This window comes from Rattus rattus, chromosome 4 (genome assembly GCF_011064425.1).
Source record: "Rattus rattus isolate New Zealand chromosome 4, Rrattus_CSIRO_v1, whole genome shotgun sequence".
NCBI lineage: Eukaryota > Metazoa > Chordata > Mammalia > Rodentia > Muridae > Rattus > Rattus rattus.
In genome coordinates, this window is record NC_046157.1 from 9,607,654 (window position 1) to 9,635,341 (window position 27,688).

Consider the following 27,688-nt stretch of genomic DNA (forward strand, 5'->3'; position numbering starts at 1 on the left):
AGCCGCCTGTATTCAAGCAGGTATTAGGCATCCGACTTAAGCTAAGGGGGGAAAACCAAAGGAAGCTGGCTCATGTGTGGTTAGGAGAAACAGGGGTGTTGATTGAAGGCCTCAGTGAAGCTCTCCAACAGTTCCTCTCTTAGCTTTGTCTTTAGTTATATGCCCACTCCTGAACTCACCAGGCCACAGGGAATAATTCCAAAGCCAAGGCATACAGATAGGCCTGGTTAATCTCAGTGCATCACAAACAAAACAAAGACATCCACGTAGTTATGCTTAGCCTTTCTTCCCAGACTTCCTCCTAATTTCTAGCTTCTAAGAGAAATGTTCTAGTTCCATTCTGCCTTGTTCACTCTGCAGATGAGCAAACAGTGATGTCAAGTCCCCATCCCAGTGGAAAGCAGTCTCCTGGCTGCCTGTGTCCTGCACCATAGTCTACTCTAATGCTGAGTACAGAGGTGAAAACCCCACTTTGGAATGTCATCGACCTCCTTGCTGACTCTTTTGTTCTCCACCAAAGCTTAGAGTAAGCAAACAGAAGAACTGGTATTCTTATCCTCAAGAATCACTGACGTCTCTTCTGTTTGTTGACAAACGTTCTTACCTTAACTGCCCCATATAACTACTGTAGAAAGACCCATGACCTTGCTGAGAACTGCTGCATGCCAAGGAAGACTTAATTTCCTCTAAGTACTTGAGAGGAGAAAAACAATAATCTATATGATGGGCTTTTGGCTGAAACCCATATCCTTTAGAAGGTAGAACTTGGCATAACTCATGTGCTAGTTTAAAGAAAAATGTTTTGTTCTGATGTCATCTGCCTAATTAATGTAAAAGAGGATTGAATTTTTTCCTATACAATGTCATTTAGCCTTAGATTTTAGAGTTAAGTGGCCCAGATCAATCCTTGTCTTTTGAGGCCGTGTAGATGTCCTCAGTTGGACTGACCTGCCCCTGGTATTTATAAGGTGTGTACTCATGACTCAGGAGCAGTACAAGAATATCCCCTCTCACATTTGCTTGCCCATGCTGTCCTATGTTGAACAGGACCTACTGCCAGGATAATTAGAGGAGGGAGTTAGGACATACAGAATGTGGAAGAGGAGGTTGTCTAGCAGGGGTGTCATGCTCTTACTAAGTAATAATCAGTGTGTTGATGAAGAGGAGAGGAAGCCTGAGAAGATAAGCTGTGAATAAGGCTGGGTTTGTGGTTTTTAAATACAAATGTTTCCTACGGCTCATGCTTTCAATAAGAACGTACTGGAGGCCTGTTTTCATGGCAGACATCCCACTTAAGGGCAAGACGAGGAAGAATAGAGGTGGTCCCTACCCGCAAGGAGCTCACAGTCTATTGAGTTCCCTTTCTGATTCTCCCACTAGATTGTGAGCTCCTGGAGGGCAGGCACTTGAACTCATCTGAAAAGGTGTGTGCACAGTACAGAGGGGGCTGGCATGGAATGCTAGCCCCGTTGCTTCTTTTATGATCCTTACAGCTACTTCATCACCTTGGGAGAAGGAAGTGTAGAAAGATTGAGTGAGCAAAGGAAGAGACAGGTTGACCAAGTTTCCTACCTGAGTACTGAGACTCAGTGAATTTCCGCAGCCTGGCTCATCTCTTGATGCCTTGGAATTGGGAGAAGTCAAGTTTGAGTTGGGTCAGCAGCAGACCCATTCTCTGCTTGGTCAATCCCTACACTGTATGCTATAAGCTAAGCCAGGGGAACGCTTGGACTCTGCTGCTCAGTCCCAGGAGTGCACCTAGCAAAAGTCAGAACCAAAGTCAAGAGAAAATGATGAAATTTACTCTCTGGCCTAAATGCTATTATTTCACCAAGGAGAACCAAGTTCCTTGGCAGGACATGTTGATTTGATTGTGCTTATGTAATCAATTGTATTTGCAAGTGACACAGTCATTCTCACAAGTGTCTTAAAGGGGAGGTGTTGGCTATCCCTGGTCTGTGCTTGAAACTTTTCAGAGCATTTTTACAATTCATTACTCACTCATTCCAAAAAAAAAGTCTCTGAAGTCTCTGTGGTAGGAGTTGTCACCCTTCACGATAGTCACTGTTTCATGAAGCATGACTAAGTCCCAGAGGAGCTGGTGACTAGCCTGAAATCCTATAGCACATTGTGCTACCTGTATGTGGATGATATGCTAATGGCTCAGAGAAACAGAAAGAAGGAAGTGCTAATCATTTTTTTTTTCTCCTGGCTAACACTTCAGGAATTCTGAGCTTCTGTTCTGGCTTATGGTTTAGAAAAGTTCTTTGGCTTATGAAATACTGTCATCTATTCCTGTGGCTTTGACAAGGTAAACCTTGTCAGTTATGAGCACCATCTTCCACCCAGCATATTGTCAACATTTATGTGTAACAAGTGCTTAACTAGTTACTTATTGTTCCCAGCAGCCAATCATGTCCATACCTACTTAATTCAAAGTCGAAGCAGTGTACTCCAAATTCGGAAGATGGCGTGTGGGCAGGTTACAGTGCGGTCTTCTGATTTCTGAGTCCGATTTTCTTGCACAATGGAGCATCTCAGTCCCGAGATCTGATCCCCCTGCTGTTGCTATTTAGGAATTAGAGCTTGGAGAAACTGAACCTAAGTTTGCTGTAGTAGCATGAAGTTTCTGTTGATGTAAAAAGAAAATCACACATTATTCTAAGGCCCTGCTCATTTGTCTAAAGAAATTTATTAGCAGGGTTTACCTCCGATTTCTTTTTCCAAAAAAATGTATTCAGTGTTTCTTCAGTGCACACGTTAATATGGAGGAACTGGCCTCATTCCACATTCCCTTCTCTCACAAGTAATAACAACACATTCTAAAGGATGCTAAATAGGTTGTCAGAGACGTAGATGGGTTCTATAAATACGTACAGAAATCTCAGCAGTCGGTCGCACACAGAGAGAGGCCTCTGACCATGCTTGCTCCATCTCCTCTCCTTCCAGAAGCACTTTGTTTCTCACGAACAGGAAGGCCCAGAGCCACACAGACCGGGATGGGTCTTGTTCTTCCTGCATTCCTACTTAGACTTCAGCCGCCTCCTTGAAGGCCTTGGTCTCTGTTTCCTCATTCAAGAACATCTTTCTATGTGACTCTTTATCTCCACATCAGCCTCTTGAATTTATATATTTCTTAGAGAGTAAACAGTGCCACCTTTACCTTAATGAGACTTGAACTCTTGGAACCATGGGGAATTCTATAGAATGCATATTCTCACTTCCACATTCAAGTGCTTACCAGCGCATTTATCTGCCAGTGTCCGATAAGTTCTGCTATTTGGACTAATAAAGTTTCACCTTTAGTTATGCATAGACTTCACCAACATGTCCTGGAGCTTGGGAAGACAGGAGGGAAAACATACCAGCAGTGACACATGTTTTGCTAAGGCAAGGGACTAGAGGTAGGCTCTGGCTTGGCTGCAGTAGCTAGCATTCTCTGCTTACACCTTGGTGCTTTCTATCCCCATGCTGAATGAGGGCAAAGGGGAAATACCTAAGCAGGGAAAATGGATGCATCGCAAGTATTTAGAGTAGAGATTGCCTTAGCCAATTTTAGCTGTCATGGTTCTGGGTAGATGGCTCAGCAGTTAAGAGCACTTAACTCTTAAGCTCTTCCAGAGGATCCTGCTTCAATTTCCAGCACCCACATGATGGCTCACAGCCATTTATAACTCCAGTAACAGGGGATCTAAAAACTTCTTCTGACACCCATAGGCACCAGGCATGAACACAGTGCACATACATATGTGCAGGCAAGACACTTGTACACAATAAATAAATCTTAAAACATTTAATTGCCATGTTGAAAGATGCCAGGATGTGTGGTAGGGATTCGTAGAGTCTTGCTGTGCATCTTCTATGCTTGCCTGATGTTGCTTCTGCTCTGTAGTTTGTTGAAAATGAAAAAAGAAATGTGTGTAAAATAAACACAGGGAAACGGGACCTCGAGAAACAAAATGACTGTCTAATGGAATTTGGAAAATTTATGAAGAAAAACCTAGAGTTCTTACTGGCCAGGCTGCTGTGCCCTTGGTTTCTATATTTCTATATATTCTTGATAATAAAAGAAGAAGGAGAAAAGGAAGAGGAGGAAGGAAGAGGAGGAGGAGGAAGAGGAAGAGGAGGAGGAGGAGGAGGAGGAGGAGGAGAAAATAAATCCTTGACTCTTGGTCACTACATGTAATTGTAAATCAAGTCACAGAAGCAGTTGACGTTGAACTCTTTCAGTCTGTCTGTATGACAGTGTCAGCATTGTATGAAGGTGCCTCATGGACTGGAATGTGGGTGCCCAGGCAGTGGATGGGGAGTGTTTCCGCTAAACTCTTATCTAAAGTCAGCACATAAAAATACTTTCACAAGTCTATGGAAACTAACACAGGGAAAGATGAAAGTAACCAGCTTCCTTCTCTCTCTCTCTCTCTCTCTCTCTCTCTCTCTCTCTCTCTCTCTCTCTCTCTCTCTCTCTCTCTCTCCCCCCCTCCTGGAAGCATGGCCATCTCAGTGCAATCCCAAACCACCCTGGCCTTCCTTCTTCCTGCATGCTGAGTCGTTGCCGGGCTCATTTTCTCCAGCCTCTCATTAAAGTAATCACTTTTTAAAAATCAGCAGCAAGAGCGTGCATTTCAGTGAGTAATGTTTGGCCTCGTCTGGAACAGCTGGCCTGCTGTGTGAGCCTCGGTCCTGAGGTGATCTGCAGACAGCTCACTCAGCAACCTCTTGTGTGGCTTGATGCTATCTGCAGACACTTTCCACCCCTTCACTAAAACTCACTTCCATCTATCTACTCGGCGTGGACAGTAGGGGATATGGGGAGCAGACAGACAGTGAGGAGCCTGACCCTACGCTCACCTGAAGCAAATCGGCTGCCAGCCAATGCACCTGTTCCTCCTCAGCTCTTCACCTGAGAGGCCATGCGTCTGCATGCCCAGGTGTCCCCCATCACCTGTGCCCAAGACGTGGTCCAGATGTTACTTTCTCTTATGTGTGTCTCTCCGTTACTCCAACTGCAACACCCCTTTTGCTATGGAGAAGAGTTAACTCTTCATTACATTTTTTCTTGAGTTTGTAGATTTTCTTTCCTTTTCTCTCCAAGAGGACAGGGCCCATATCTCCTTAGTCTTTTAGTAAAGCACCTGCTAGGCATTTGGTTAATAATATGCTCATAATGACTGTGCCATTTACAGTCATCTTGCTGTAATTATAATTGTGCCAAGTTAAAGCACTACACGCTTCATGTCTCCTGCTCGTCTCTAAAAGCCTCCGTGGATAGTCAAGTAGCACCGGGAGCTGAAGAGACATGAAGCGTGCTCAGTAGGGTTGGGAGAATGCTGAGTGACCTGGGGCTGGGGCTGAACTACCTTTGTAAATCAGGAAAATAATGGAGCCAGTAATCACATGGTTTCTACCTAATACTCCGACTGGAATGATGGTGCTAGGAAGACATCAAGAGCTCTCCGTTGTTTGCGACCACGATGTCATACTACATTTGTATTTGTAGGATTGTTACAGCAAATACACGTCATCCTGATTATAGCGATACCCTGGGTTACCTTCTCGGTCTCTAGGAGTGAAAGTTTCCAGAATTACTATGGTTTATGATAAATCCTATCTCCTCCTTTTCCAGCTCTGTGATCTTAAACACTTTATTTACTTCATTATTTCCCAGTTGCTCATCTGTGAAGCATCCAAGAACTTCTCTCATGGGGAATGAAGGGGAAAATAGCAACAATGAGATTAGTAAGGGACTAGAGAGGGGGCTCCCCAGCTGAGAATACAAACTGTTTTAATAGAGAATCTGAGTTCAGTTCCTGAGCACGGCTACCTGTATCTCAGGCTCTAGACCAATGGTTTCCAGTCTTCCTAATGCTGTGATCCTTTAATGCAGTTCCATATGTTATTGTGGCCTCCAACCATAACATTATTTCATTGCTACTTCACAACTGTAATTTTGCTACCGTTACGAATCATAATGTAAATATGCATTATTCAAGATTTTTGATATGTGAGCCCCTAAGGGGTCATGAACCTCAGATTAAAAAAAAAAATCACTGGTCTAGAGGAACCTGGCTCATCTGTCTCTGTCTCTGTCCTCCCCCCCCCACCTCTCTCTGTCTGTCTGTCTGTCTCTCTCGGTCCCTCTCTCTTTCTCATTTCCACGTACACGCGCATGCACGCACACACAGACTACACTCACACACAGACAAAATAAACAGATAATTAATGAATATTGAAAAAAGAAGAGGGAGGCAGGGAATTGGCTGGAGGGAAGAAACCAATAAAGTTAAACCGTAATGACCAAGCGCGTGAAGATGCTGCCATGGCGTTTATTTGCATGGCAACTTAAAGCATACTTGCTTAAAGCCACAAAAAGAAACATAAATAAAACCTCAAAAATACTTCCTTTGATAGTTTATTTCAAAGGTTAAAGGGAGAATTCATTCATGAAATAGTGGTTTTATAGATATTACTGTTGCAACTCCCAGGGATTCATAAAGTCCAAACGAGGAAAAATCTTTCCACAAAACGTTAGTGTTGTTCTTAGAAAGTCAAGTTGTTGGGAAATAGCAATAAAGACCAAAAAGGGAGGGGCCTTGGTGCTGGCTTCTTAGGGCTTTAACCTCACCTTGATGGCAGGGAGCCGATGGGGTGCATGGACTGAGGAGAAACGCCCCATGTTGGTCCAGAAAAAGAACTCTGTGGAGGGCTGGCATCAGCACAGCCAGACATGGAATTCGCTGTCGACCACATCTGTCTGTACCAGCTGTTGCTGGTCTGTGTATACTCGCCAAGAATAACAGCAGTGATTTTCACTTTATAGCAGCTTCCATCTTGGGATCTCAGGATAGCACGTTAGTGTAGATTAGGACTCCTGAGTTTCTTGCAGGAACGGGCATGCCTTGCCGAGCGTCCAGAGAATGCCACTGTTCTGGGGGAGCCTTCTGGGGGGAAAGAGGAACAAACCAGTTTGGAGTTAGACCTGCTTTTCTGATCTGAGTTTGCTTCTGTCGCAACCTCCATTTTCAGATAACCTTGAACGGCACCACTTCCCTCCTCAACTCTCCCTTTTTAAATTATAAATCAAAGGATTCATCAACCACCAAATGATATCCAGTGTGCTTTGTTTCTGTTAAAACCAGAAAGCGTAGCAAAACTAGAGATGCCTCCTGAATTTTAGAGAGGGCCTGGTTTTCACAGCAAGTAGGACGGCTCCCTAATATTTTATCCATCATTAGGACAGAGCACGGCAGGAAATCTTCTCATACTGGTCATTAGGAGATGGCTCTGAACTTGAGCTTTTAAGGTAAAAGACGTTTTATGGTTTTTATTTTCATCTGTTCTGAGGTTTAGCATTGACCCTTGTGTCTGACATTGATAAAGGAGACAGCTTTTGAAAAGCAGTTTGATTGTGCTTAATTTTGAATGAAATGATTAAAACTGGGGATGTTTCTCAAAATTGGGAGCTTATTCTTCTGTATCAAACCTTCACAGATGCTTTTGTATTCTCTGGTACCCGCTAAATAGTTCACCTTAACGCCTTTCAGTTTCCCGAATTATAAATCAGTCAGTCAATCATATAAACGTAGGCCAAACTCTCGGAACTCATGAGAAATCCCTTTGGTAGGACGGTGGTTACATCTCGTGACTGATTGATCAGAAATGGCAGTGCCACTTGCCTTAGCTTTAGGATCAGACCCTGTCTCCTCCCGCCCCCTGCAGTGTTGACGAATGACACTTAAGTCCTTCATGTTCTCTCATCCCCCTTCCTGCCACATTTGAAAGACATCCATAGCTCAGATTTGACAGGTTGTGTGAACATTTAGCACAAATAATCCTGAGCCACTGTTAAATACTAGCACATGCCATGTATCATCTGCACAGCACTTGTGGTGGCTCTGAAATTCCTGTCCCTCATGTCATTTATACTTAGAAAAGCTAATGGTAAGTTTAAAAAGAAACCGTACAGAGTAAGTGCTGTGACTTCACTCACAGTGCTCTGTCCCAAAGCCAACACTTCCTCCACTACACCAGGATCAGTGTTTTTGAAAGCAAGAAGGGCCGCATTAGTCTCCAGCCTCTGGTATAATTAGCATCATGCTTTAATCAGTGAGGTTGACTGTCTTGATTAACCTTTATGATAGATCATGTAAGTTTCATATTTCTAAATGAATATATAAAGATAGCTGTAGATCAGTGGAAAAACACTGAGCTAAGATCAGAAGGCCCAGACTTAACTCATGGCTCTGCTACTCATGGGTGTGGTTCTGTCCAAATCACTCCTGTTGCCCATTAACAAACTGCTGGTTTGATTTATTTCTTCATACTGAATAAGGAAAGGTGGGGGTGGGGAAGAGAATGGAAAGGAAATTCCAGGGCCTTGATGTGACAGATTGTCAGTGTTGGACCAGGCTGCTTACAGACTATAAAGGACCCAGGAAACCCCAAGGGAATTTAATCTTATGGTGCTTACTTTCTCCTGAATTGTATCCCTTCAAACCTAAGTCAAGCCCCTGATCCTCTTGTCTTGTTTAGGGCACAAGGGCATTCTTCTTCTTGAATTGACATTATCCAATGATCGTTGTACAAAACTCACACAGCCTGGGCACATTTAACACAGACGCATTAAGTTCTAGTCCACCACAGGGTGCAATAGCTTACATGGGCTGCCTTACTTAACTCGTAAGTTCTATTAACACACATTTATATTTTAAGTAACTAATACATATTTATCTTAATAATCTAAATATCTTGCCTCGGGTGGCAACTGTTGATTAGTGGGTGTGGAATTAAAGCCGAAGTGAGTCTAAAATGTGGGAGTTAAGCACCTCAGCCCCACTGATTGCTTTTTCTCTGTCCTTTTGTTTTTCCTTCACATGCCTTGATTTCCTGACCGAATTATAAATTGTCGAGCGAGACATATCACAGCCATCGTGATGATTGCCTTAATAGAGCATTAGTTCCTAATACTTGCACAGCCTCAAATCACTAATTTAATGCAGACTTAGTTGAGCTTGCAGCTTCTCTATTGCTGGAGACCTAAGAGCAAGAACTTCTCACTCCTTCCTCAACTTCTGTCTGTCCAGTTTATCTCCCTACCAGGCTGAACTTCTATGATTGGCTTCTCATCAGTCAAACATAAAAAGGTTTTTTTCCCCCTGTTATTCCCTTGTAGGCGCCTTGCTTACAACCCTGCAGTCTCAGGCATCCAACAAGATCACCTGTCAGAGGGCAAACTTGTTTGTAGATGGTGGCCTTTTCACAGGACAAAGCATTGGTCTTTCTCTGCCTCCCAGGTGCCTTGGATTGCTGAGCAAGACACCCTCTGACTCAAATGAAAACCACCTCCTGTGAGGTGAAAGGTGGGGGGTTAACCATTTGTTTGCTGGTTTGCATTTCCCACGAAGAATTCAAAAACAGAAATTTACCTCAGCCATGGAAAGTGGTGTGCCAAACACCGTATATGCATATTAAGACTGAAAACGGATTTGCATGTTATTTCAGTGTCTTGTGTCACGTTCAGGCATCTGTCAATCCCACCAGCTAGAAACAGCTTGTGCAGTGGGAAAGTGTTTCTTCGCATAGAAGACTAAAAGCTCAGGCCTTTCGCTTTCTCAACCTGGCCTCCGTCTGGATTCCCCTGGCTCTCCTGATCTCACATGGGAAATACTGAAGAGGAGAGCGGAACCTTGTGTTTTGAAAAGTACATTTGTTAGTTACCGAAAGCCATTCACTTTACTAAATTCGAATTAAATTATTTTAAAATAAACCGCTTATATTCCACCATTGACACTTCGCTGGACTTCTAGTATTTTGTTTTGTCTTGATGTTCAGTCAGTTTGGCATCTGTGCTGAACACTGTTTTAATATACTCTGAAAGAAGAATATAGTAGCCAGAAACATAGGCAGTCTGCATCCCTAATAACAAGTGACTAGGGAAACTTCATTTTGAACAGACAGCAAGCTAGAAACAAGGTCAAGGCCAAAGGACAGGTAAGAGACAAACTATGATGTCTGTCTATTGAAAGTGTGGTTTCTTACCAGGTGCAATGGTACACACTTGTCATGCCTGGCCTTGGGCACTGTGTGATGTCGAAGGGAGAATCAGGAGTTCGAGGCCAGGCTCACTGCATGGCAAGTGCAATATCAGGTTTTTATGAGACCCTGCCTCAATGAATGAATGAATGAATGTGTCTTCAAATCAAGAGCCCCCTCCGCCACTCTCATCCCCCAATGGAACAACACATGCCACGAAATCTTTCTTCACAACAAAGGAGCAAATAGCTACTGCCTTTTTCCAGCCCCCCAAATTAAGATGAAATCTTTCCCTCTAGGAAGCCCTACCAGGTAGGGCACAAGCAAGGAGATGGTTTATTTTGAAAACACAATCGCAGACAGACAGTTCATCCCATTCATTAGAGTTCTGTGTCATCCGTCTTTGTGGAGTGAAAATAAATGAGATGTCCAACATTCTTCTACCCTTCTAATGGCAAACCTGTTTGCATAAGGTATGAAGCCTAACTAGTAGGCTAGAGACCACAGAGATTTTCGACATCATGGTTTTATAGGAATATGTTCTGTTAGCCTCCTGTAGAGAAAATGGAGAGGGGTTCTCTCACTGCCAGGGTGGACTTGCTTTCACTTCAGGAGGCACCCTGGGAGGTATAAGAACAGGAGCATTAGGGCAATGCCTGTGACACAGGGCAGTGGCATCAACTTCCCTGCATCTGCAAATGGAGGAACCTACTAGTTTTTGCCAGCTCGTCTCTTCCTGCATGGTGTGGCATCACTATTTATGGCTTCTATTTGTGGGAGGGAAGGAAAGGGAGAGAAAGGTTATTCCAGTCTCCATCTACCATGAGCCTATGTTATTGATTTACGTTTCAGTGTCAAAGGTACTATACAGGAAGGTTAGTATCTCAGAGGTTCAACAAAGCAAGCATTTACTAGCATCAGTATTGGGAGACCTATTTTCAAAAGTACGCATAATTCTTCTGTAAATTGATAAAACATACTCTGAAGATGAAGAATACCACACCAATAGAAAGGTGGGGTCACTGCAAAGACCAGTAAACAAGCAATTCTTTGTTCTTCAAGAAGAAAATCGCCATTGAGCTTCTCTAGTTACTTCGACAGCTAGACTTGGTATTACACAGTACTTCTTTGTATGAATCAGACAAATTACTTTTCAGCTTATAGATGAGGAGAGCAGTAATAGAAAAGCAAACTCCTAGGGGATTAAAAGATACCAGGGCTCAAAGTCAGCAAGGGTAGGAACACTTGGGGCTATTACCTCTGACATGGGAGACAAAGAGTGGTGACTATGGGGGATGGGATCCACTTTGGCTTGTTAGAGCATCACAGAACTCTGGTGTGCTAGCACTGCATCTTCCTCATGGACGCCCAGCCTTGCTTGCCCTTGGTTGTAGTAGCTTTTCAACAACCTCAGCTTGCTGAAATACAGGGTCATCAGTCCTCTTCTGGAACTGCAGCGTTGACTTAAAAAACTGTGGTGGAGAGGCCACAGCCCATGGTGTGAGGGCAAGAGAATGACAAAGAGGTTTAGGGTTCTCCCTGGCAATGATCATGCCAATCCTCTCCTAACCACGTGACTTCTCCCTGAGCCATCACTGAAACACAAGTGTCCCAGCGGACCTCCTGCCCTTGGCCAGAAAGAGGACTTCATCCCTTTAGGCAGTGAAGCATTAAGAGTTGAATGGGACATTGGGTAAGAATCTAGAAGTAGAAGGAGCCACAGGAAATTGAGAAGTGAAAACTTGTCACAGCTAAATGCTGTGTGGAGGGGGGCTATCAGAAATATAGATATATATTTTTTTTCTGGCAGGCTTTCAGCTCTAAAATGGGCCTAATTCTACCTTTTGAAAAGAAGATAATTTCAATGTTTCTTTTTTACAAGAACACATAATTGAAGTCATTTTCCTTCCGAGAGAAGGAACCTCTTGTACATCATTACAAATGGACAAGAAAAAATGAACATCTTTGCTACCCAAAATGGTAGAGTATTCATTATCATGGAATCTTTTAGTATATTTTGGCTGCTTTTTTCCTGCAGCTTTATTTGCCTGGGTAGTGCTGTTCCGGTAAGATTCAGACGCAGTAAGGTCAACTGTGTAGTACTTTATAGAGAAGAAATCAACAGAGGGTAAGGACACAGAGGAAACATGACCCCAAGAAGTTCACCCTCAGTAGCTGAGAGGCTGATGCAGGGATGGTTATCGAGTGACCACGTCATTGCATGGATCCTTAGAACACTGAGCTACGTTGCTAGAAGAAAACTCCATTGAAGGGAGTAGGTATTGGCCTAGGACCCTCCACTCTGCATCTTACTGGGGGCTCTTTAGCACGCATCTCCTTTCTTCAGACGAGATGGATCCCAGTTGCTCGTACCTATAATCTACCCCTTGTGAGGCCAAGGCAGGAGGGCAATAATTTTGAGGTCAGTTTGGGCTGCATAGGTAGGTTCAGGCCAGTTTGGCTACATAGCAAACTCTACCACTACCACCCCAAAAAATGGGTGTTGGTGGAAACTTTTCTTCTGTACGTAAGGAAAGGGCAGGGAGGATAAAGTGGTTAACCGTCCTGGGTTCTTGATTTTGTAACCCGAGCGTAGTGAAAGTTCAGTAGGCTGCAGAAGCCCTACAAGCTGCCTACTGCTTACTCAGACTCAGAAAACTGAATGAAGCTCCAGATGCTTCAAAGGATGCTGACAGGTGGTTTATGTCCTCTCAGAATGGAAACCTCTGTATTCACGAGGTTTCCACTGACTCAGTGTGCATCTATTTTTTTCAGACTACAAAATATCTGTAAATATAGATGCAGGTTATCTCACGTCGAAGGAAGGCAATGAGACATGCTATTGTGGTCCTACGCTCACGATACAGAAGAATCAAGTAATCTTTGAGAACGTATTTTCATACATGAAGAAACTGGGGCCCAGGAAATGAAAATAATTCCATAGAGATCTTTAGTCAAGTTAAAGTCAGAAAAATATGAAAGATGCTCCAAATAGTCAGATATTTTGTGACTGTAATAATATATCCTGTATTAGACTATACAGAGTGCCTCAATCATAATGAACGGCAATGTGATTATACTGGGCACCAGTTACTGTTTGCCTTGTTGTTTTTGTGACAAATTTTCCTTGTTCTGCAAGGATTCTGTCCTTTTGTATTTCCTCACTATTGTGCGACACCACCCATAATACTTAGCAAAAAAATAAACGTGCGTGTGACTGTACATTTGGCATTCTAATTACTAATGACAGTTACCTGGGCGCGTGCGCGCGCACACACATGCACACTTACGCACGCGCGCGCGCACACACACACAATTGGAAATACGCAAATACGTAAGCAGAATAATACCACTCAGTTTCCCATGACTTTCAGCCTTTTAATGTATCCGTTTCCATTTTCTCTCTTAAAATGTGAAAACAACTAAGCCTGTAGGTTAATGTCATTTTCATTTTCCAGTAACTGAAGGACTGAGCCCCCACCTTCTGTGCCTCACATGGCAACTTCAAACTGGGAATCAGCAATGCTTCCTGTGTGCCCAGAGACAAGAAAGAAATCAGCAATTGTCCACACTAAGTAAAAGTCAAAGACATTTAAAATTGTGTTAGTTACAGATTGCCCAGAAGTGCCCTCATGTCTAAGAAAAATAGTGTGTGTATGTGTCTGAGTCTGTGTGTGTGTGTGTGTGTGTGTGTGTGTGAGTGTGTGTGTGTCTGTATGTGTGACTGTGTGTGTGTGTGTGTGTGTGTGTGTGTGTGTGCTTACACATCACTTATGTACACATGGGTGTGGAGACCAGAGTACAACCTTAGTCAGCATTATTCAAGAGCCATCTACCTTGGTTTTGTTTTATTATTTTAATTACACTGCTATATCAAACATTTATAGTTCAGAGGACAACTTCTGGGAGTGGTTTTCTTTCCCCTTCTACCCTGTGGTTGCTCTGATAGAGGATTAAGCTTAGGGACAGGTACCTTTAGTGCATGAGCCACCTTGTTGGGCACTAAGTATTTTTTCTTTTGCTTATTTATTTGGAAGAGGACGCCATGGTGTGCATGTGGAGATCAGAGGCTAACCTGTGAGCTCCTTTTTCTCCCTTTACCATCTGGATATGGGGAATGGAACTCAGTCTGCATCAAGCCTTATAGCCTATCTTTACTTGACTACCTGAGCCCCCCACCTTGTTGAGAGAGAGGGAGGGCGAGAGAGGGAGGGAGAATTTTGTTTGTTTGTATTTTTATCTAGCCTACAGCTTACCTGGTAGGCCTGGCTCTGCCTTCCCAACCCTGAGGTGACTAGCATTACACAATAATGTCTTTTTTCTCAACATAAATTCTATAGATTGAATTAAAGTTCTCATGGTTGCAAAGCAAGTTGAGCCACCACCCAGTCCTGATGGCATTTTTATTTTCGGTTGTGAGCCTAGCCTTTAACGGCCGAGCCATCTCTCAAACCCCTGATGGCATTTTTAAGTAACCTTGAGACATAAAATCTCATAATAATATTTTCGGCTAAAATGAAGACCTGGCTTTGGTTGCAGTCTTCCTTAGGGTCTTTCCCCTCTCCGTTTGCAGTTTCTTCCATGCACATTGCTCTTGTTCTCCCTGCCTTTTCCTTTCTGTTCTCTGTGTTATGAAATCTAACCTATCCTTCAAAAACAAAGATCTTGTCTTCCAACAGCCTTTTCCTGTCACGCCTGAACACTGATCATACCTGCGTCTTAGTCTCTACACATTACCCACCATGGGTCTTACTCTTCTACAACTCTCCTGAGTTGTCAGAGGTAGAAGCTCTTAATAATTGGGTTTGGTATTTGCAGTTCTTGGCACTTAAGCAACCTCTTAGGAAGTGAAGGTTGAGAAAAGTTTGACACTGACTGAACTCTGTCCACTTGAAAACCCACCTGTGTTGCCCACCATGCCCCTATGCCTTTACTAAGTGATTCGGCTGTTTCAAAGAACACATACTGGTGATTAATATGAATATTTGAAAGAACATATTTTTCCCCAGAAAAACATAAGCTGGTTTAATTTGTTCCACCCTGAGCAGTAAACTTTCATTCATGTGCATAGAAATCTTGGCTTATGCTAAATTAAGTAGTTGTAAATCAAAATTGCTTCATACAGTCCAGCTAGAAGGGCCTGAAGACACCAGGAGAGAACATTGAGAGGCATTGCGTTGTAGCACGTACACAAACTTGCTTCACCACGGAGTCAAACCTACTGTTTCTCAGAGATGGTCCACCACAGGGTTGCTCAACTTACCCACTTGACCTGTGCAATTTTCTCATCCATAAAGCAGGCTCGCATGTCCAACAGGGCCATCATCTAAGTACCTAAGATTATTTCTATGTGAAAGTAAGCATCTTGGAAAGGCTCGTGCAAGCAAGGAATTGTTGAAGCACAGTGAACATTTCACTACTGCTGTTGACACTTCTACTTCAGAAGCAGGAACTCAGAAAACAGTGGAAATCATCCCATCCCAGTGACCCTTCACATATCCCAATTGCATGTTTTTGCCCTAAACTGTGCTATGAATTGCTCATTTGACAATTAATAAGTCGGACACAGTTGTTCGGTTTCCTTAAGACATCATGAGCACTAATCTCTGTTGGAAGAGAGGAATTCCAGAGACAAAGTGCCTGTCAGAGTGGGAAGTGAAATGCTCAATTTCCTGCAGTCCTGGGCTCTCTTCCTTGGGGTAAAACCCAACTCTTACCCAAAGACTCCTGTGGTTTTCCAGCATTCACTCTACAGGTGGTCACCATTATACACTGGATGGGAAGGTAGGAGAGTCCCATAGACAAAATTCAAAAATTCTAGATCCTTCTTCATAACAAATGCTGCATTGTTTACTATGAGGGCTGATATATGAGATTCATCAAAGACTCCTTTAGCTTATAATGTTTGCAACTTACAAATGAGTTTATCAGGACACATCACCATGATAAATCTGATACCATCAACATACAAAAAGTAGAATTTAAATGGAAAGGAGGCTTTCTAAATTTGGCAGGCAAAATAGGCAAGAATATTTGAAGAATAAAAGGATGATCCTTCCACATCTGTGAAATACTGACTAGAGTACTTTGAGATTAGGCTTCTTTGGAATGTTAAGTACTAAGGGTAGAAAAATCTAAGTTTCCAGATTAGTTTTGTGAAGGATGGGTTTAGTTTTATACCTCCTGTTTATTGAGAAAATAGGATACTTAGTCAAAACAATAATAAATGCTGTCCTTTGGAAACGGGAAACTGTTGAGTGAATTAAAACAGCTAACTTTGCTGCTCTTAGCAGGGGCAGTAGATGCTTTTGCGCTGCTTCTCTGTGGGAGCAATGGCAGTACCTAGCTGGGAGGAAAGTGCATGGGTAGAATCTGGGTTTAGATGTCAGCGTAATTCTAGCTCGTTCTCACTGTTTATTGCACAGCAGAAGGAAAATCTGTCTGCTTTGCCATCTGAGGTAAGATAAGATCGTCTCTTACAGGCCAGGTGGGATAGTAAGGGAGCCCCTTCTTCACGGTGCTCTGAAGCCCTTCAGTATCATGTACTGAGATGTAGGTTATCTCATTGTGCTTCTCACGATGACTGAGGTGGTCAACTTATACAAGTATATAGGCTTTTCAAAGAATTCCAGAAGGGTTAGCTCTCTAGCACTATTCCTAGAGTTATCCTTAGACTCAACCATGGCCCCCAAGTACCCTGGTATCAATAGGCAGTAGTCATTTGTAGCACTCTTTCTGTCCCCTTTGCTCTAGATTTAAAGACAGGGCCATTTGTAGTTTTTCTCCCACTCACAGAAAGTAACTTCTCAACTATAGCATTTTGCTATTCTTGGAATCCTCTACTTGACATGGATTAGTTATAAACTTATTCCAGGAGTTTAGTAGTAACCAGCATATCTTTATAAACTGCAAGAGATAATTTGCAAAAAATAAAAAAGCCACCACCTGTCTTACCCAGCCATGAGCTCTGTGCACTGCAGTAAAGACTGGTGTGCTAAGATATGTCCATGGAAGCAGGGGTAGCATGCATGTTATAGGGGGAAACACAGGCTTCCTGTTTGGATTTAAAGCCCTCTGCACAGGACAAACCACAACAAAACATCATTGTCAGCCATGTTTCTTTGTACAGTGCATAAATGACTAACACAAGATTCACAGCTGGTAAATTATAGAGAAAAAAATAAAAAGACTATAAAGACTGGTTTTCAACCTGTGGGTCACAACACTTTTGGAGGTTGAATGACTCTTTCCTAGGGGTCACATACCAGATATCCTGTGTATCAGATATTTCCCTTATGAATCATAACAGTAGCAAGATTGCAGGTATAAGTAACAGTGGAATAATTTTATAGTTTGGAGTAACCACTGTATGAGGAACTGTATTGCAGTGCCTCAACATTAGGAAGCCTACTGCAGAGTATACAGACACAAACAGGACAAGTGTGTCGATCCCTGCTTCGAGGCTCAGGAACCATTTCAGAAGAGGGGGTGGAAAGAGTGTAAGTGACCAAAGTCAGAGAAGACTAGAGAGCAAAACAATGTCTCCTGAGCACAGCAGGACAGGATGGCTCCACTAATTACCTCAGTCTCTGTGGTTCCTGCACAAGATCAAGCCAGTCAGCATCATGGCATAGTGTGGACAGAGTTCATAAGTCCCAGCCTCCACCTAAGGAGCTATGGACAGCTTGTGGCTTCCGGTGAAGAAGCATCAGGGATGTGGCTCCTGCTAAGCCCAGTCCAGTGGATAGTCTCACAACAATAAACCAACAGCTCAACTGCATTAATAGGCCTACTTGAAAACCTAGACTGTTGCTGCTGCCGGCGGACACTGCCTCCTCCTCTTCTTCTGTCACTCTGCTAAATAGGCATTCCATTAACTCCTAAAGACTGTTGAAACCTAGATGGGTGCTTCTCTCAGTCCTCATCAGAGAAACTTCCCTTTTCAGTCCATGCCAGTTAACATAGACTCACAACTGGTCAAAGATCAAAAAGCAGATGGCAAAATTTTCTGCCCTAAATGGGACATCTGTATTACATACACCCTTTCTTCCCAAGACTCAAGGATCATTGAGGAAGATAGCAAGGAAAGAATTTAAGAGCCAGAGGTGGTAGATGACTATATATATGAATGAACTCACAATGGTTGTAACAGTATATGCAAGCCCTAAGTTCCTCAAGCCAGACACAGTCCCAGCATGGAAAGGATAGGTGTCCATGAAGTCCCATCCCTAAGCCTATAGTGGCTTAGAATGGATTCTTTAACTGTAGCCCATGGTAGGTCAAATGTACTCCTGCTGTAGACCAAACATCCAAGTATATAGGTAGCATAGATTTACTGGATGGTTTTTTAAGGGTAAACAAAGTTGAGTGGGCATGGAAGTAGAATGAATCTGGGGGAAATTGGGATGGCATATACAGGGTCAAAATCCGACATACTAACTTCTCAAAGAACTAATAAACATGAGGCTAGAAGAATGAAAGGGTAAACTAAAAGGCCAGCAACTCAATAGCTCCTTTAAAGTACATTACAACCTTTTCAGGGCACAGCAATGTCTGCAGTTGAGCAGTTGCTCTAGATTTAATGTTTAATGTTCATTGGAAAGATGCTTCAGTCCAGCATCGTGTCTTGTCTTGATGCCACCATAACTAGCTAGCCCTGCCCTGGTCTTTTGGCAATTCAGCTTCCCTGCCCCACAAAGAAGCGATCATGCAGCTGACATGGGCCATGGTTTGTCCACTTCCTTCCTATCTCTAGAGTAAATATTCTAACAGGGAAGAAAATTCTCTGAGAACCAAAGTAGTGGCCAACCAAAGTGTTTCTTGGGCCCTTTACTTTCTCCATGTCTCTACTACACATTTGTGTATATCCCAAACACTAAAAAAACACTGTAGACAAAAGGCTAGAACACCAGTGAAGACTTACTCAGGTGGAAAGGCATTCCATGCCTTAGACATCACTCAAATAAGTGAAACTGGAATTAGGCATAGTAAATAACATCTTTAAGACCTGTATAGCTTACAGAATTTCCATGCCTGATAACTGCATGTATCCACTGAACATGGTGGGAGAATGAATACACAGCTTTGGGTTTTGTAGGATTCACTCTTCCGTGATTCTGAAGACAAAAGGTCCCAGCCAACTGTTAACAGAGAATAAACATCAAGGGAGCACACTCTTCTCTACCTCTCTTCCCATTGGCCGTGGCCAGTGCTCTCCCCGTCACTAAACTGTTAACAAGCATTTCTCTCTTTTTATTTCCTAATGAAACATTAGGGAATAAATTAGGGTTGACAATGACTTGATAAAACACAGGGAAGGGAAATCTAGTGAGGTCCCTTTCACGTATGTAGCGTGAAGCTACTCGGCCTCTAGCATCTGACCCTTCTTTCCCAGCATCCGTTGGGATTTTGATTGCTCGTCTCACATACTTTTCTGCCTCAATTCCCATCCTCTTACACTACAGTTCTTCAGTCTTAGCTGCGGGCTTGAACACTGCTTCCTACTTCATCCTGTCTCATGTCTGCCTACTCAACAGCTCCAGACAGAAACCGGGACAAAATCTCTTTGTTTTCTAGATCCCAGCACCAATAAGATTCATCTCATTTCCGTCTTACATGTATTTGAACGGGTAAACATAATGGCTGAGAGCTTTTTTATCATACCTGAGTTTTTTTCCCTTGGGTGTAAGACTTCTTGTGTATTTTTTCTCTTTCTCTGCACTCTCTCCTAGAAAGCTTCCCTTACTTAACCCCCAACAATGCACTTTCTGCAGACGTTCTGTCTTTGCAGCTGTGCCTGCAGACTCTCCTCTGAATTATATTGTCTTGATTGGTCATCTTGCTAATTAATATACAAGTGATAACATGGCAACTTCTTAGCCGTCATTGAAATATCTGATTTTTACTGTTGTGATACATATTCTCAAGGGTGATAGACTCATCTGAAAAGAGAAGTAAGTTGACTAAGTAATAACTCTTAGTGCACAACACAAGTCTACAAATGGTTGGATATTTCTTGCTTTCCGCCCAGGAAAAATATTCCTTTGTTAAGCTGGTTGCTATAGTGGATATCTAGACTAAAATTAAATGGTTACATGCATTCTTCCTTTTAGAGTGGATTCCCTGCACCTATGGGACCTCCTTCAGTTCCTCCATCTTTCCGCCCAGAAGATGAGCTCGAACACCTGACCAAGAAGATGCTGTATGACATGGAAAATCCACCTGCTGATGATTACTTTGGTGAGTGGGGCCTAGAGCCGACTTCTGAAGTAAATGCCTTGTTTCCTTTTCCCTAATGAGCAATGAAGAACATTATCCGCTCCTCTGGTGCAGTGTTTGTGTCTGCTGCAAGGCGGTAGTTTTAGCCACACAGCAGTGTCCACTTCTGAGTAGACCACCATGAATAGGAAATACAGCAAGCTTGTCCTAAAACCTCAGTGGCTTGGAGAGTTATCAGACATGTAAAATCATCACACAGTTTTGCCAGTTTATTGGCTTGGCACGAGGCAAAAATAGATCATCTTGTATCCATGTAGCTCTACATATTTATGTATAATGCTTGGAATCTGATGTCGCTTAACTGTATTTTCAAATCTTACCATGACTGAATTGAGGAGAAAAAAGATATCTTTCCGTTTTCCACTCCTTCCCTCTTCAAAACAATGAAAGATTATGAGCAGCACTGTTTTTCTTCATGCCTTTTACTAGAAATTGGAGGTTTGTGTCATTTGTGAGATGCTGGGAACACATCTAGTCAAGGAAATTGTAATGCAGAAGGGACTAGACAAACATACAAGTGATGATGAGTGTGTAAAGGAAAAGGTGAGAGTCTATGAATGCTCAGGTCAGATTGGACAGATCTTCAACACGGAGAACTGGAATGCTTTATTAATGAGCTGTTCATCCTTCCGCCTGAACCCTTGAAAACAGTCTTAAATGTAGAGATTGTTTGACATCCATTCTCATAAAACAATGGTATTTTTTGTAGCATCTAAGGAAATTTATTTCTAAGAAAATAAATTTAAAACTGCAACATATTAAAATGTGTGAAGTAGGAGACCAAGTTTTATCATCACACTGACGGGCTGCTGAGTTGCCCATTAGGTTGGTATAGTAGTTTCTAAACATTCCTTCTCTGCTTTGTGTTAGCCTTATCACAAAGGGCTTCCTGAGGAGGTTCTTGAAGGGTAAGAAACATCATGTAAGGAAACATCATGTGGGTTGCAGTAATGAGTAAAGGCTCCACCAAGGTAAAGACAGAACAGGCTTTTGCATCCTCAAATACTTTCTGTTTTATGTTTTCCCTTTAACTTGCTGTTCTGGATACGTAATGACAGGAAAAGTAAGGTCTGTGGAGTGGATGGAGTAGGGGCTAGTGGATGGAGTAGGGATTAGTGGATAGAGTAGGGATTAGTGGTTGGAATAGGGGTTAGTGGATGGAGTAGGGGTTAGTGGTTGGAGTAGGGGTTAGTGGATGGAGTAGGGGTTAGTGGATGGAGTAGGGGTTAGTGGATGGAGTAGGGGTTAGTGGATGGAGTAGGGGTTAGTGGATGGAGTAGGGATTAGTGGATGGAGTAGGGGTTAGTGGTTGGAGTGGGGATTAGTGGATGGAGTAGGGGTTAGTGGATGGAGTAGGGGTTAGTAGATGGAGTAGGGGTTAGTGGTTGGAGTAGGGGTTAGTTGGAGTAGGGGTTAGTGGATGGAGTAGGGGTTAGTGGATGGAGTAGGGGTTAGTGGATGGTAGGGGTTAGTGGATGGAGTAGGGATTAGTAGATGGAGTAGGGGTTAGTGGTTGGAGTGGGGATTAGTGGATGGAGTAGGGGTTAGTGGATGGAGTAGGGGTTAGTGGATGGAGTAGGGATTAGTAGATGGATGGAGTAGGGGGGTTAGTGGATGGAGTAGGGGTTAGTGGATGGAGTAGGGGTTAGTGGATGGAGGGGTTAGTGGATGGAGTAGGGGTTAGTGGATGGAGTAGGGGTTAGTGGATGGAGTAGGGGCTAGTGGATGGAGTAGGGGTTAGTGAGATTTGAAAAGTAAACACTTCCCTACACAGATGTCAGTGTAATTTAGCTAAAACAATATGAAATGGGGATAAAGAACTCTGAACCCGGAGCCAGGGAGATGGCTCAGCTGGTGTTCTACTTTGTCTGTTACTGTGATTAGGGCCACGACCACAAACAACCTGGGGAGAGAATGGCTTATTTCACTTTGGAGGGTAATCCATCATTAAGGGAGGCTAGGGCAAAAACTCAAGGCCAGGATCTTGAAGCAGAAAACATGGAGGAATGCTGCCTATTAGCTTGATCCAAGACTTCCAGCCACTTCCTTATATAACCCAAGAGATAACACTTGCCTAGAGATCTTACCACCAATAGTGGGCTAGGCTCTCCTTCATCAATTAGCAGTCAGGAAAATTACTCATAGATAAATTGGCCACCTTGGCACACAGGCCAATCAGATGGGAGACAATGGTTTCAGGGACATTGCTCAGTTGAGGCTGGGTCAGGCACAGCGGTGTCAGTCTCTAGCCTGCTCAGCCAGAAGCAGGGCTGAGCTGACCTGCTAGATCTATGCATGGCGCTGAGCAGCCTGACCCCCGCTTATGCTTATAGGAACACACAAAGAGCAGTTGACTTCCATCCATTAGGTCAGCTGGTCCATGAGTGTGGGAACGGTTAGAGCCAGCCTTACCTTCCTGACCGTGGAACAAGCTTGCTCTTTATGTCTGACAGACTGACACCAGTCAAGATGACAGCAGGTTAAGTGCACATGCCACCAGGACAGTGAGTGACTATTTACTCCCCAGAACCCACACAGGGAAGTGGAACAGACTGCTCTGAGGTGTCCTCTGACCTCCACAAGCACACTGTGGCTCTCAAGTCCTCATGCCCACTCCCTGCACCTCTGCACCATGATTAAGTAAGCACGTAAATATCTAAAAAGTATTTTTTAAAACATAAATCTGATTCTGGTCCCTTCTGAACCCTCATTGGCTCAGTATTGCTAGCAGTTCCCTGCATTGCCTGAGCCCAGTTCCCCACCCTGGTGATTCAAAGACGTGGAACCAATGTTCCCTAACCTTCTTTCAACACTAGAAATTTCACTGTAGAAACAACATTATCCCAAAGAAAGAAAATGGTATGGCTTAACATAAAGATTATGAGAACGGGCACGAATGCATGGAAAGTAGTAAGACAGAAACCAGAGCTTATAACGGAGTACAGTAAAAGTTTATTGTGCTCTCTTCATTGTAATAGGAGGAGGGTATGTATTAGAATCCAAGATAAACCCCAAAACAGTTAACGATGAAAAATAAGGTGTCTGTAATTAAAGGATATTGAAAGTATAAAGCTGAGTTCTGAGCATATGGGCTTCAGATATCGGCAGTAATGAACTGAGCAACTGTATCGACTGTAACAATGGGTAAGTGTTACACACTCAGGAAAAAAATATGAGCCCTTAGAACTACCGTAGCTTTACAACAGAGGAGCCTCTAAACCTGGAGCGGAGTGTTCACGGAGCCTCTGTTGGTGCTGTTTCTTCTCCAGTGTTGAAACAATAGCCATTTTCTATTGTGATTGTGAGTAGCGCATGAAATATTTATGGAAAGCACTCAGCCAAGTTCTTGGCATGTAGAATGTGCTCAGTAATCAGAGTTCACCAAAGCTCCAGAGACTCGCAGCTTATTTAAGAAAATAAGATATCCCTATTAAAAATCTATCAATAACACTTGATTTAAATTTAACTTTTAGTCAGAATAAAAGGTTCATTGCCAGCCATCAAAGTAATCATTGCCAAGTGGAGGCTGCTAACAGAGAGAGGAGTAGGGAAGGGTGTGGTTTTACTGGCTGCTTACAATATGGTAGTACTATTTTATGAACTTCAAGATTAACTTATTTCATCTTACGGAAGAATGTAATCCCTTGAAGTAGATGTTACTATCATGTTCCCATTAGAATGCCCAGGAATGCTAAGTGATTTTTGCTCAATATCAACAAATAATGAGCTTTAGACTCAGACTTAAGGCTGTGTGCCAAGCCTGTACTGCTGAAAACCAGGCATAGCAATGGAAGGAGTTAGAGCAGAAACTTAGGGAAAGGTTTATCGGGGAGGCTGCCTTTGGAGAGGTAGGCAATGAAGGATGAGGATTCTCTTCTAACTATAAAATAAGTGTAAGTGGAGTCAGGATTGTTGAAAGATAATGTACTTTAAGTGGAAAACCTAGAAATGGCTCTGTGCAAGCTAATCTAGTGGCATTTGCCCCAGGCGTGGGTTATACCTTTGAAAGTATGTATGTCCCAGAGGGGACTATGAAAAATTATAGTGTGTTATTCCAACAAGAACACCAAGTGATGCATGGCTTCACCCACATTCAGACAACGTTCTGAGAAATTTCAGGAAAGGAAGATTTAGAAGCAGCAGTAGAAAGGTTTTCTATAGTGATTAAACTTGAAGGAGTCTTTAGTTTTAGTTCAGTTCATTTGGAAATAGGAAGATAGTAGAGAAGTGCAGCATTTTCTGAGGGGAAACATTTGATTTGAAGTGGGGAAAACAGTGGAACTGAAGCCCCCATGCGGAAGTGGAAAATATTGGGCAACAGGTGGGAGGACTCCATTGGCTCAGGTCTCTGAAAGGTTTCTGCACCCTGGCTGAAGCTTTTGGGCTTTGCCTGCTCCAATGAGTGGCATGGAGAAGGCTCCTGAGCAGAGCTGCAGAGCACAGTTTGAATGGCATCGCTAACTCTGCTTAGCAGTGTCAAGTCGGGAGCAGAAGTTCTTGGTGTAGACCTGCCTTCAGAGCATCCCACTCTTTAAGTGCATCCCATCACCATCCCGGCTGCAGAGAAGCTGGGCCATGATGCATACAGATGGGAGAAGCCCGAGGATCTCAGTACAGATGTCAGCAGGGTGGTGCGGTGTGAGTGGGAGGAGAGAGGTCCATAGGATGGTGTGGTGTGAGCGGGAGGAGAGAGGTCCATAGGCCCACCTGAAGATGGAGGAGGAAGATAAAATAGCACTGTTTGTATCAGAGTGTGGCCAGCAGAGGAAGATAAGGTCCTCTCTTACTTTGGATTCAGAAGGAGGAGAGAGAAAGCAGAAAGAATTTGGAGAAAATTCATTTAATCATATTATTAGTACTACTCAGCAATCACAAACAATGACTTCATGAAATTCATAGGCAAATGGAATGAACTAGAAAATATCATCCTGAGTAAGGTAACCCAATCACAGAAAAGCACAATTGGTATGGACTCACTGATAAGTGGATATTAGCCCAAAAGCTCAAATTACCCAACATGCCACAATTTACCAAGATACCACAGACCAGAGGAAGCTCAAGGAGGAGGATGACCAAAATGCGGATGCTCCCACTCCTTCTTAAAAGGGGAAAAAATATCAATAGGAGGAGATATGGAAGCAAAGTTTAGAGCAGAGACTGAAGGAACAGCCATTCAGAGCCTGCCCCACATGTGGCCCATATCTATACAGCTACCAAAACTAGGTAAGATTGATGAAGCTAAAAAGTGCAAGCTGAAAGGGACTGGATATAGATCTCTCCTGAGAGACACATCCAGAGCATGTCCAATACAGAGGTCAATGCTAGCAGCAAACCACTGAACTGAGAATAGGACCCCCTTGGGGGGGATTAGAGGAAGTATTGATAGAGTTGAAGGAGCTTGTAACCCCATAAGAACAACAATGCCAACCAACCAGAGCTTCCAGGGACTAAACCGCTACCCAAAGACTATACATGGACTGACCCAGGGCTCCAACTGCATATGTAGCAGAGAATAGCCTTGTTGGGGCACCAGTGGAAGGGGAAGCCCTTGGTCTTGCCAAGGTTGGACCCCCCAGGGCAGGGGAATGTCCTGGGGAGGGGAGGGTAAGGGAGTGGATAAGGGGATCACCCGTATGGGGTGTTCAGCTCCGGACCAAAAGAAAAAAAAAATCAGGTATCAAATGTCAGAACTGAGCAGCTAGCATAACTTCTATGCAACTCTGTGTTTACCCTGTTCTAGGAAAATGTAAAGGAAAGGTTGAGCTGTAGACCGCCTTGGAATGGCTCCTTGAGGTTATGTGAGGCTTCTGTGTTGCCTTTCCTCCCAGGCTTTTGTTTTCATCCACTTAAAAGGAAACTTAATTGTAATTGTCATGTACCCGTGTGTGTGTGTGTGTGTGTGTGTGTGTGACCATAGCATGATTCCAAATGAAAGTTTTCTGACTGAGCTCTTCCTAGGACTAAACATAAAACTGTTGGAAAGCAGACTCTCTAACTGTGGATGTGGTACTATATCTGAGAGTGATTGAAAATATGTCAGCATATTTTAAGCATGTAATATAATTATCTTGGCATTGTTTCTGTGCTGTTGTCTTATTCCAAAAAAAAAAATAAAACCTTAAGTGTGTGGATTTCAGAATTGTTTCCTGGGCTATTTGAAGAATCCTTAAGCCTTCAGAGCAATACACGTTAGAGTCTTACCTAAGAGAGTCTTGTACTTAACTCTAAGGATTGTTAGTGGAAGCTATTGAAAATTCTTTGCAAGGAAACAGGACTTTGGGTAGAATTAGGCTTTATTTTCCTTCCAGAAGAGGCTTGGACAAAAGTGGAAGGCACGAGGCAGTGAAGACATTGTGTTAAACCCCTGTGGAAGAAGTCAGAAAAGCTAACGTACTGCCGTTCCTGAAGTGGTGTCGTCTGCTCACCACACTCAGTGCTAAACATCTTCCCAGTAGATGACACTGGAGGTCCAGGGGTGTTCGTGAAGCAGAACAGCTCTAGGACGAAGGTCCAGTTGCCCCCTACGCTCATTGGAGCTCTCAATAACTGACCATAGCCACAAACGTTGACTGTGCAGTTTGGGAAGCTAGAAAATATGATTTAGGTGCGTTTGACACATTGAAGGAAAGAAGCCCTGGAGCCCTTCCTGACAATTACTGAAAGGGAGTCACCTATGAAATGGACTTGGCTAATACAGAGCCATGGGGTGAGTTGGTAAATCCCCATTCAGTATGGAGAATTAACTTTTTGAACAGACAAAACAAAATCCCTGAGAACAAAATCTCTGAGAAATACAGGTGAAAGACCAGCTCTTTGATGTGGAAGCCGGTGATACACACATATGCTGATAGACGATTGCATTGTCCTTCCAGTGTCCACCTCTGACATTGTGTGACCTCGTTATCTAAAAATCACCCTTAGCTGCCCCTTCAAAATGGGCCTATTCCATTTAATGCTGTGTTAAGGTGACTAAATGAGGCCAGGTGCGACAGCTCACATGTTTAATCCCAGCACTTGGGAGGCAGAGGCAGGTGGATCTTTGAGTTCAAAGCCAGCCTGGTCTACAGAGTGAGTTCCAGGACAGCCAAGGCTGCCCAGAGAAATCAGGGAGATATATAGATATAGCATAGAGATAGAAATATGAGTCAGAGTTTTTCTGGCAGTTTTAAAACACTTGCACACCTCTTGCATCATCTGAGCTAGACAGCAGACTGGATAAGGGGTCAGGATGTTCACTTTCCTCTGTAGATGAAGAAGCACAGGAACCAGTTGATCATGAGCCTCCCTGCTCTGTGGACACTATGCTGTCCTCATCGGCCAGAGAGCGGCAAGAAGCAGAGTGGCCCTGGCTCAAACCTGACTCCAGCGTCTCTTCTTT

The 27,688-nt window shown here is 43.2% G+C and overlaps 1 protein-coding gene across 1 annotated transcript in view; it reads left to right on the top strand.

The window, feature by feature from the left end:
- Lpp (LIM domain containing preferred translocation partner in lipoma) overlaps positions 1-27,688 on the top strand; it is a 597,188-nt gene that overhangs the window by 430,336 nt on the left and 139,164 nt on the right. The window contains exon 9 of the mRNA XM_032900039.1: positions 20,145-20,271. Within this exon, the coding sequence (XP_032755930.1) occupies positions 20,145-20,271 (127 nt within the window). The remainder of the gene's footprint in view (positions 1-20,144; positions 20,272-27,688) is intronic.